The sequence below is a fragment of the Corella eumyota genome, chromosome 7 (assembly GCF_963082875.1).
Source record: "Corella eumyota chromosome 7, kaCorEumy4.1, whole genome shotgun sequence".
In the NCBI taxonomy this organism is placed as follows: domain Eukaryota; kingdom Metazoa; phylum Chordata; class Ascidiacea; order Phlebobranchia; family Corellidae; genus Corella; species Corella eumyota.
The window spans coordinates 5915434-5927457 of NC_137496.1; the positions used below are offsets into that span (position 1 = coordinate 5915434).

General features: G+C 31.1%; 2 protein-coding genes across 2 annotated transcripts; one reads left to right on the forward strand and one right to left on the reverse strand.

Moving 5' to 3' along the window:
* Positions 1-593: 593 nt before the first annotated feature.
* LOC145759135 (protein CFAP20DC-like) lies at positions 594-10182 on the forward strand. The gene is made up of 10 exons (XM_082572891.1): positions 594-824; positions 2062-2324; positions 2995-3140; positions 5128-5197; positions 5904-5995; positions 6156-7016; positions 7140-7244; positions 7365-7553; positions 8783-8914; positions 9493-10182. The coding sequence occupies exons 1-10, from the start codon at positions 613-615 to the stop codon at positions 9694-9696; spliced, it is 2274 nt and encodes a 757-aa protein (XP_082429017.1). The 5' UTR covers positions 594-612; the 3' UTR covers positions 9697-10182.
* On the reverse strand, positions 10057-11505 carry LOC145759137 (uncharacterized). Its single transcript, XM_082572892.1, has 2 exons — positions 11165-11505; positions 10057-10952 (listed from the first exon to the last, which is right to left on the reverse strand). The coding sequence occupies exons 1-2, from the start codon at positions 11481-11483 to the stop codon at positions 10471-10473; spliced, it is 801 nt and encodes a 266-aa protein (XP_082429018.1). The 5' UTR covers positions 11484-11505; the 3' UTR covers positions 10057-10470.
* Positions 11506-12024: the final 519 nt, after the last annotated feature.

A 12024-nucleotide genomic window follows, 5' to 3' on the forward strand; every position in this document is an offset into this window, starting at 1 on the left:
TTTATGCATCGCTAGGCCACGATATTTGTTCTGTTGTGTTTTGTTATGATTCGTAAATTAAAGGTTCGCTTTGAAATATTTCTTTACGAACTCGCAAAACAACATTTATTTTGGCATATGTGCATAGGTATAACTTGTACCAAACCTGTAAAGAATTGTATGTTTATCTAATAAGTTTGTTTTGACCAGCGGCGCCGCATTGTGTGTTTTTTTCCGGCCCTTCGACTGACTTTACCGGTAGCGTGGTGTAGTGGTAAGAACACTTGCTACACCACCATGACGTCGTGGGTTCAATCCCCACTGCACTTATGCTGTAACGCCTTTGAGTAAAGCGCTATAAACGTTATAAACTCCTGCTGGACCAGCACTCAATAAGCAGTTTAATTCTCGGGCAATTATAATTTGTAAAACAATTCAGACGAAGTCTGTAAGTCGAAGTAACTGATGTTACTGTTTGTTTATGTCGCGCATTAGACCTTACCACATCGAGGATAAAGATATACAAAAAAAACTTTAAGGATAAATACATGTGCAAAAAATAATGTCAAGAAAAATGTAATTTCACTTTTTTTATCTTATATTTGCAGTTTGCATTTTTACGATAATATAAAAATGTTTAAGAATGAGTTTCAAGGTGGACCGGCTGTCGATGTATTTGGGGCTAACGGAAAAGACCCGCTGAACAAATGGAAAAACCCGGCAGTGCATAGAATATTTGAAAAGGAAGTAAAAGGATATATTTACAATTTAGAGGGCAGCACTGCTACTGCTAAGCTTTCTTTTCCAATCAAAGATAACAAACAAAACTTGTGTTTAATTCAAAGGTAATTATGTTTTTTTTTTTTAAATAAATGATACAGTACCTATAAAATATACAGAATTAAAAGGGTTGAAAGATTAAGTATATTTTAAATCGGCGAGGGTTTGAGTTCGGGTTTAATCCATGCGATACTTTTGTTTTATTTAATGTTTTCCATTCAATTGTTTTATTTGATCCATGCAATCCATTTAATGTATCCAATTATTATTTCAGTTTGCTTGTGCGTTTTGTTCAAAAAAAAGTTAAAAAAATTTTTGGTTGTTTTTTTGTCTATATTCTGTTTGTGAATAGAGTATGCCTCAAATATATATAAATATAACTTTCTCTAGTTGCCTTTTGCATTCTCTATAAATGCCTTTAACAATTTTTGATATTATTTTTCTGATGATACTTTTTGATTATGAACCTGCAAATTGGTTTTTAGCTTTAAAGAAGTAAGTATCATTATGGAAGCAGTTCCGATATAATATGGCAATTTTTGTATTAAAACAAAGTGTAAAATGTCCAATCCACTAGTTTGAGATGTTTTAAGGTTTAAAAACAAATATACTGCTTTAAAAATAGTAAAGTTTAAAATATTCTGTTGTGAAAATGATTTTTTGTCATAGGAATTTTTGTCGCATATTTTGTGTCTCAAGTGTTGCTAAAGTTGTACAGGTTTCAGAGTTATTTTAACTTTTTTTTTTTTTGTATAAATTTTTATCCTCGATGTGGGAAGGTTGAATGCGTGACCTAAACATAGAGTAACATCAGTTACTTCGACCCAGTCTCGAGTTGCCTTTTAGCAGTTTGGGATATTATAGAGTTTATAGGTGCTCGGTAATTATGCTGCTGATTAAGTGCTGGCACAGCAAGAGTTTTTACCGTTTATAGCGCCTTACTTAAAGGTGCTACAGCTTAAGAGCAGTGGGGAATGAACCCACGACCTCATAGTGGTGAACAACTGTTCTTACCATTACACCACGCTGGCGGTAATGTAGGTTTTAGCGGGTTTGTTTGTAGCCTTTTGCTGGTATTTAGTTTCATACTATTGCATTTACCTTAAAGCTATTCATTTGTATTTTGAGTTTTTTAAAGCCATAACTTCGAATTTGATAATAAAGACAAATGACGACCCATTGAAACAAAAAAAATTGATAATTTAAAATTAAACTTTTTTTTTCTATGGGCTATAATATACACATAATTTATGGTAACAATTCTACACAATGTTTTTCACTAATTTTTCTTGTATATTTCAGGTACCTTGTGTTGCAAGTTTACATTCCCTTATCCAGAGATTTCGCTGTGGAGCTTAACATGTCGGACATAAACAACAACAAACGTCGTGTTCTAATGTCGACTTCCGTAAAAGATATTTCCTCTTCGCCCTTACATGCAAAACTTCCTTTATCCATACTTAAACGTGATACCTGGTTGAATCTGTGTTTTGATCTCGTTTCCTTGATTTCAGATGTTTTTAGCAGCCAGACTTACAAATCTTTGGACTCCTTCACAATACAAGGTTCGTGGATAAAAATGTTGACATTTAGCTTTTAGCTTACTTTTAATTAGGCTATGCAATTGTTTTTAAGTAATAACAACCCCCCTTTTTGTATATCATTGCTTTGTACCTTTCTTTCAATTTCTGTAGGATATTTCAGTCTCAGCACTCTTTTTTGCTGTAAAAAATATTTTTCGACATTTTTTTTTATACTTTTTACACCAGATTTTTTTATATTGGTATTTTTTTGGCATATACCTAAAATTTTACTTCGCATGTAACCTACAAAGTCAAAAGTAAATTGTTGTTTTTACCATAATTACCAGACTTGCACAAAAGTTTAAACTTCTTTTTTAAGTATTGCATTATCATAAACTACCACTTTTAAAAAACATTTAGCAAGTTAAAAATCAATTTTTATGATATGAATACATAAGGGTTGTTAGAGACTTGGGACCTATATTTGTATACCCTATAATTTGACTTTAGTCTCCCTATGATTAGACTGTGAAGTAGCCTATTCTTTCATTTCGGGACAATGCAAAATAATTATATTTAAAAACTTAGCTTATAATTTGAACGCTCGAGTCCTTTGCTTTTGGCTACTTTGCATTTGGTTTTCCATTAACAGCTAAGCGAACCAGAAAATAAAATTCATTTGAAAAAAAAATTTTATATTTTAATTTTTTAGGTAATTTTAAAGTGCGGCGTGTTTTTACCTTAAAGGACCAGCCCCGTGACTCAACCAATTCCAACAACTCAAACCATTTCACTATCAAATGCGTAAACATTCCAATTTCTTTACAGTTTTCTTCGATTGTGCCCTATGAAACACAGGTAAATATAAAAGCATATTTGTACTTTAAAAAGCAAAATATCACATGCGACGCTAAAAAATATTTATTAAAGATTCCAATAAATATCTTTTAAATATTAGTTTTTACCATAATTTATTTGGGCAATTCTTATTGGGAAAGTGTTTTTTAAAAAAAAATCAATTTAAATTATTTGTTTAATTAACTTACCTGTTTCTTTGGTTTTGATATTTAAAGTTTAAATTTAAAAAAATTTAGGCAAATAATTTTTTATAAGTGATTTTATTTTTAAATTTAAAATGTACAAATTTTTTTACACTTTTATGGCTATTTTAGGCAATAATATTAAGTTAATATAAAAGTTACAAAACAGATTACAACAGATTTGTAATGTGTTAGTATAAGAGGTTCAAACATATGCTTAACATAAGTTCAACAACAAATTCTATATTACAATTTAAAAATCAGCAATTTTTAAGTTTTTAACTTGTAAAATATAGGTAATTCCGTTACCGAAATTACATGAAAAGTTTTATAACTTAAATTTTAATCCAATACGACTTTTAATATTTTTAATTCTCTGATTTTAGTTATTAAGTATAAATAAAAACTAAACTTTAATATTCCTTATCAATTTTATCTATAATAATGGTAACGGAATTACGGGTAACGGAATTACAACATCAGGAATTTTGTAGAAATGCTTATTCTGCCTGGTTTAAATGATTTAAAATAATATAATTATTTTTGTTAGTAAAAAAATGAAATGGCATTGTAATATAATATCTGTTTTTTTAAATTTTGTGAGAAGGTAGTTTTGAAATTTATAAATTTGTTTTATGGGTACATATATTACTAAATAAAATTAAGTAAAAATATTCATAGTTAACAAGTTGATTTTTAACTGATATTTGGCATATTCAAACAATATTATAAACTATTTTACCCACTAGACTTATTGTTTTTGTATAATTATCCATTTTATTTAGGTGTAACAAATTGTTTCTGCGACATCAATTTTATTACTAATTTAGAATTTAGCCATTTAGAATTTTAAACATGTTATGTTTGTTTGTTAATTTTGTTTTTGCAATTATGTTTATAGTTTTTGTTAAAATGGTAGTTAGAGTTTTTAAAATTTGGTTTGTTTTGTTCTGTTTTAGAGTTTATTTAAAAAAAAAACTAGTAGTTTTTAGTTTTGTAATTCCGTTACCAGGATTTTTTTTAAAGTTTTTAGTTAGGTTTGTTTCTTATTTTAACAGTACCTAAAACCATTTTTTAAAATTTTATCTAAAATTGAGTAGATTTAAGACTAAAGTTACATGCCAAAATTAGACAGTGTCATTCTGTTACTTAAAGTGTAATTCCGTTACCAGGTTTTTTTAAGTTAATTTGTCAATAAATAAAAATATTTTTTAAACCTCAACTAAAAAAATTTGGTATCTTTTTGTTGCTTTTAATAAGGACAATTATTTACACATGTTTAATTTAAGTAAATTTTTATAAAATTCAGACAAATTGGGATTAAGTATTACCAAACTTTTTATATCTAATTTATTGGCGTAATTCCGTTACCAAACATTTTTAAATTTTTATGAAGCATAGAAGTTCGAACTGAACTTCTATGCTTATAAAAATTTAGAATGGCAATATATGGGTTGTTTTAACTTGAATAATGATTTCAATATATTAAAAATAATAATTATAAGTTTGTAAACCACAGTAATTGTAATTCCGTTACCGAAGAATTGCCCATTTACTAATTTTAAGAACCACCAATTGAATGCACACTCAATGACTGTTTTTTTCTATTTATTGAAATATTTCCACTTGTAACTAATATTTGACGACGATATTTTACCATAGTCTACGAAAGGCAGTTTTATTTATTTTATACTTTATATTGATATACCATTCTCTAAAGCTTTATTATAAATAGATTACTCATGTATTTAAAAGTGTTTTTATATGGATATATATAACTTTATTTATTTATTTTTTAATTTGAGGTTATAAATGTCGAAAAAATACGTCAAAGATTGGGGGCAAGATCAATGAGAAGTGAAAGAGATACTTCAGGTATTTTTTCGTGATTTGTCGCATATTTTACAAACTCTTTAATTCATTAGCCATAAAATACAATGATAATTATTGAGTAGTAGATAAGTGATTTGACTGGCAACATGGTGTAGTGGTAAGAACACTTGCTTTACCATCATGAGGTTGTGGGTTTAAGCCCCACTGCTCTCATGCTGTAGCACCCTTGAGTGAGGCGCTTTAAACAGTATAAACTCCTGCTGGGCCAGCACTAAATCAGCGACAAAGTTACCGGGCAATTATAATCGATATAATATCCCAAACTGTCACAGGCAACTCGAGACTGGGTCGGAGTAACTGATGTTACTCTATGTTTAGGTCGCGCATTCGACCTTCCCACATCAAGGATAAAGATAATACAAAAAAATGGAACCACTATTTTAAGTGTGCAAAATATTTTATGTTTGGTAAATTCGTTCATCTCTAGTAGAAAATTAGGAATGTAAAAATCGATTCTTGAATTTTTTATGTGTTTTTTTTGTTCAGTATTATGCTGTACACTATATTAGTAATATATTTTTATTCTTTATACTTTTCAAACTGAGTTACAGTACTAGTACTTAACATATCTACAATAAAATTGGAAACAAAACACTTAAAATTAAATTTTAAAGTTTGAATCTGCACCAATATTTTCTCTTAATATACTATTTGGGGGTTATATTTTTTTAATATATAAAAATTTTAGGGTATTGGTCGTCGTCGAGTGAAGAGCTGGGGTCAAGTCGAAGGTTTTCGGCAAGAGAAAAACTGCCAACCCACATCGCTTTTGGCACAAAAGTATTTTTTTAAATTATTTTTTTTTCCTTAGAACAAATATTAAGATTTGGGCAATTATTTAAATAAAATCTTTTAAAGTATTTTGGTTTCAAAAACGCTTTGGTTTTTTGATTATTATTACCAAAATCCTTTTTTTTTCTAAATAAATGTGTTTTTGTAGGTCCCTATCGAACCTATAAAAAGTTCCAGATCAAAGAGTGGATCGATTACTGCACGACGTGAACTGAGTGGCCTAGCTGACTCCTCAACAGAAGTTGTCACTGCAAGAAAAGTACGCTCCGGAAATCCGAGACTGACTGGTCGTTCCCATAACAACATTGAGGAGACCAACCTCCGAGGACCGATTATTATTCCGCGAGTTACCAAACACAAAGTTAAACCAATAACCACAGTCTCAAAAAAGACGAAGTCCAATGAGGCATCTTCATCTCCCAACCCGGATGCGGATCTTCCACCTTCATTATTGAGTTTGGTTGATGATATTGAGGACTATGTTCCGGAAGATGACCCCACTTTAACTTGCTTTACATTTTCCTCCCAGCCTCACTCTGTTCCACGAATAAGAACAGACTCTGGATCTGTTTACTCCCAAAATGACAAAGAGCATGACTTTATCAGGTCATCCTCCTCCGATTCGGATGACAATGCGCAATATAAAGTAATAAGGAACACTCCTAGTCCGAGAGGCTCCCGTTCTCCAAGAATTCGTTCGGCAGCTCTGAATTCTCGAGACCTTTCCAAACCTCAATCTTCTTTTTCTCCTGATATTTCCCGCTTCCAATCTCCTCCACATCAGGCGTACATTAGCTCCAACTATGCAGACCCTCCTGCGAACTCCACTTCAACCCTGTCTCAGAAACCTCCCATATTCCGTAAATCTTTGCGCAGCTCCGATGCGACTCTTACCGCATCCATGGACACGCTTGTGCAGCACTCAAGCGTTCTATCGTGCGAAGACGACCTCGATTCTGCTCCTCTAATAGCCAATGACACAAGTTCTCCATGCCTTAATGTCTCTCAGGTGATCACAACGTTTTGTGCAAAAATTTAAAAATATTTTTCTTATTAAATTAAATAAAGTTATGTTTATAGTGAAGTTTTTAATCAAAATTCCTATCGTAATAATTAGTTTAAAATTTATTAGGAACAATCAATGAATACAAGTACGCAAAGTGTTGTTTTAAAAAGAAGGAACATCAAGTCGATACCCAATCCTACTCTGACTCTTCCTGAATCCAATGGATTTCAGGTACATTTTTCATCTGGAAGAGACAATTTTTTAATTGAAAGAAAGAAATTATAGTAAAAAGCTTTGCTGCATCCATTTAAATGTGTGTTAAGATTTTCATAAAACTTTTTTTATGACCAGGTTGGTACTTGGAGTGAATCGTTTGAAAAGGAGATGTTGGAGAGTATGAAGCGGGAAAACGAGGAGGAGATGAAGAGAGAGGAACAGGAGAAGCGGATGGGATTAAACATTGAGTTCCAGGACAGCATGGATGAGAGCTTCGGAGCAAGTTGGAGCACCTATAAGAATCCTCCTCCTATGCCATTACAGGTAAGCTTATTTTGAATTCAAACCAAGTCGATATATAATAAAGTTTTGTAAACCATGTGTTCGACAACACAAATAAAAACAAATAAATTAGTAAATATTTGTCAACAAGTTCATTTTTAATAGCATGTAGATTAATATTACATGTAGGAAGAATGTTTTTTTTAAACGTTTTTAGTTGTTGCAAATGAAAGTTGCCCTAAATTATCTTTTTCTGTTGTTATGTAGGAGTTCACTAAGCACTAGGTTTAATTATTGCGGGCAAATATTTGTTGATAGTTGCGTCTATACTACGACAATTAAAATTGCGACCAGCTATCGATTATTGTTTTTAAAAACTAGCTTGGTAATATTAGTAACAACATTAAAAAAGTAAGAGATATTCGAAAGGCTCAAAAATAGGCACAGTGCCAAAGTTCTCCATAAATAATAAATAAAATAGTAGCTTTGTGAGGTATTGGATAGCAGCACACCTTGAAAGTTAAATCTCTTTAGTCTTGTTTAATTTGTTAAATAGTGATTGTGCATAAAATGTTTGCTTTATGACACTGTTCGCACCCTGAAAACAAGTACTTAACCTCTGTATTAATTAACATGGCACTTTAAATTTAATTACATAGCCACACACATAGAGTTTACTTTTAATTTATTTGATTAGCTAGCGTTGAAATCGTTAGCAAAACTGCATTTACAATTATCATCTTTTTTTTCCATATTCCCTTAACGGGATAGGTTTTTTGATATTTTTATCGGGTAAGGGTGTGCGGTTTGGGGGCATGTCTGAGCTATCCGTAAACGCTGGACTCAAGGGCGAATAGTGTGGCATTGGTGCGGCTCAAATCCAAAATCTTTAAAAAATAAAGCTTAGTGAACTATATATATGTGTATGTTCACTTTCCCGCCCTACAAAACAAATAAAACTGCTGATTGTGGTGCATGAGTAAATTTTGCCAACAAATATTAGTTGAAAGTTGCAACCATATTACGTCAGTTAAAATCTTGATTGTCTATTAATAATCCCGTTTAAATTTGACTACCCTAATAACTTTTTTTTAATTAGTCTGTTAATATTTCTGAAATATTGACTAAAAGTTGCATAAAACTATGATTTTATAGTGGTTAAAGATAACAACACTTAAAATATTTAAAATTGATAATTTTTACAAAAATTCTTGAAAGCGTTATCTTTTTCAATCTTAATACATATTTTGTAATGTATATTTATTTTCTAGGCATATGAGAATGAAATGCTAAATGATCCGGCTACCATAAATAACAACTCATTGTTGGATTGTTCAAATCCTCGAGACTGGGCTAACTTGTTGAGTCCACCAACTGTTTTACCATCTGAGCGCACACGGCAGGTAAATTAATTACAATTTTGGTGTTTTTTTTTAATTTTAAATAGTTTTTAAAGAAACAATTACAATCTTTTTTTTAATAAAAGTTAAAAACTTTTGTTGTATACTTTTAATTTAAAAAAAACTGTATATGTAGACCAGAATGAGTGCTGGTAGTATCATGGTATAGTAATTAAAATATGGTAAGGTGATTAAAAAACTTTACAACATAAGATCTCGGTTCGATTTCCACTGCTACCATGCTGTAGCAGCCTTAAATAAGGTGCCATAAACGGTAGTAGCCACTTCTGCAATGGGGTAACAATTGCTTTTCTTTGTTAACCCATAAAGTTGGCCTTTTAAAATCAAGGATTAAAGATATATCTTGTAGAATCATAGAGTTACTTTTTTAGACCTATATTAGTTTTAAGCTGCATTGTCTATTTTCCTAGTTATTCAATAACTAAACTGAATATTTGTTTCTTGGTTTGGTAAAATTGATGTCAATTGATAATGTTTTTTATACCTATAAATGCGATTTCTTAGCAGTAGAAAATAACTTTAGTGCTACACCAAGACCAAATTTAAAATTTTTTTTTTAGAACAAGGAGAGTCTCTCTGGAAGCGACTCAATGGGAAACGAGTTGGACATCATGGGACTCTCGGATGGAAGCAGCACAGCAAGTATGAAGAGTTCAGCTACCACCGATGCAGAGGAGGAGGAAATGCTGGAGCTAATGTATGATCCGTGCCTCAACTGCTATTTTGATCCGAAGACTGGAAAATATTATGAGCTAAGAAATTAATTTTTTTGACATGAAAAAAAATAAAAAAATGTTTAAATTTAAACACCCTTACAAACATTAACGTGAACCAAAAAAATAAAGATGTTTTAATATTTTTTAGTTGTTTTTTATATTTAATTAAAAAAAAGTAATAGTTTATTGGATTCATTTATTTATATTTCTTTTATATATTTTAACATATTTTGCATATATGCTTTACAGAGTCTTAAATCTGTTTTAGTTCATTATTAAACAAAATATATTTTTGTGCCTTAAATGGGTTTATATGTAACCCTTTGTAAAATACTAGCAAAAAGCCATTTATTATACATAATTTATAGTAAACTATATTTTTAATGATAACAGTATGCAAAGAGTAACCCCCTAGATAAAGTTTATCAGCTTTTGTAACTTTTACATTTGTTACTTTGTATTATCGTTGTTAAACTATTATTTTTTTTTCTATTTTTCAAAATCGTATTTTGCATTTGCAATTGAACTACTGTGCTACACATACTTTTTATTTTTAAATAAAACTATTTTTATATACATTTTGTCGACCATTGTTTAATATTTAGCCTAAAAATTAAGTAAGATTAAAAGATGAATTAATTTGTATGAAGTTAGTGAAAATATTTTATGTGTGTAATTCACTTTTATATTTACAAAAGTTAAAAAATGCAATCTCTTGGCAGGTACTATTAATTGTCTTTAAAATTAGCTGTCCTTGTCGATGATAACTTTTTATACCTTTTTACCACAATATTTGGGGAGTTTTAATGTTTCAAAATCAGTTTAATACCCATCCCCTGGAGCAACTGGTTCCTTTACCGCCATTTTCAAATCAAAACCATCCAATCCGGTTTCAGCGACGCCATTGTCGTTTGTTGCAAATTCCCAACTTTTTAAAATACGGGAAAGATCGTTTGTTTTGCTTTTTATGTTACGAGCGTTGTCACTATGTAAATAAAGACTGTTGTCGTCGTACGCTTGTCCCACCAAAACGATATCATTTGGTTTGATCATTCTTGCTACACGGTGAGGCTGCGTACAGTTCGTCAATACACATTGCCCGCAATCGCGATTTAGGCGACTTAAACGGGAACGACTGTAACGGCCAATGCCTGGGAGTTGACACTTGTTTGCACAGTTTTTGATCTTACATTGCTGTATGTTGGCCTCCGCTTCGTTGTGGCAATCTTTTCGGCAATTCACGCACCGCGTCACGTTGCAGTCCAGAAAACATTTGGATTTGCATGCACTTTTTAGCCTTTTGCCTGTCAGAAAACGCAATATAAAATTAATAGGAAAACATAAATCAAATGGAAAATTCCAATTAAAAGGTCAATAATATTTTAACTGGCAATGGAAAGTCTAGACTGGATTTGTGGTTAGCAAAGTTATTTTTGCGATAAAGACGTAAAGTTTACCTCCAAACAAATTAGTATTTCCATAAAAGTGTTTCAATTTTAAAATATAAAAATCTTACGTGGTTCGAATCTACATGACCGCTTGCAATCTTGCTTGCATATTCGAATACCAGAGCACTCCGTTTTGCACTGGTCAGTACACATACTTTCCATGCGATCTTCTGGGTCAGAGTTAATTATATTTTTTAGTCGTTTTTGCAGTTTGACTATTTTTCTAGCTAGTTGTTCACGCTGATTCATGTTTCGACGTTTGCTTTGCCGGCCAGCACCCCGCTTTCTGTCGACTCGTTCACGCCTGCCTTTGCGGCCTGCTTCCACAGTAAATGCCAGCAGGCAGACGACACAAATCAACAAAAGAGTAAAGCGCATTTTGCACATATGTGTATATTATTATATTATTAACTCTAAGATGCAACAGAATGGAGTTGATAAATAAGTTTTGTTTTAATTTGGTATTTTAATGTTGCCAAAACTACATAATTAGTCCAGTTGCTTGTGCCAGTTTAAACTATTGTTAATCAAATTAAATAGTCACATAAACCTAACAATTAATGCCAACGAATATTTAACTTAGGATACGTCTAAGTTTTTCGTATAGAACTGTTTTATAGCTCAATTATTTAATAAAAAAACTAAGGTTTGACTTTTTATATTTTCTTTTTAAATTTACTTGTTCCTAAGTATCTACCCTAGGTTTTATTTCAATTATTAAAAAAAAATAGATTTTTAATATAACAAACCAAAATTGTTTTCTCTTTATTAATCGAGAAATGCGACATATATATTACTGCACCTGCAAGTTTTGCAGCCAGCCAGACGCGCTTTTGTTAAATGTCAAATTTCTCCTTTTCTGATTTTTTTATAAAAACATGCGTCGCAGCTCTTAAAGTTCGTTTTAGGAACGTCGCAAGTTCTGATG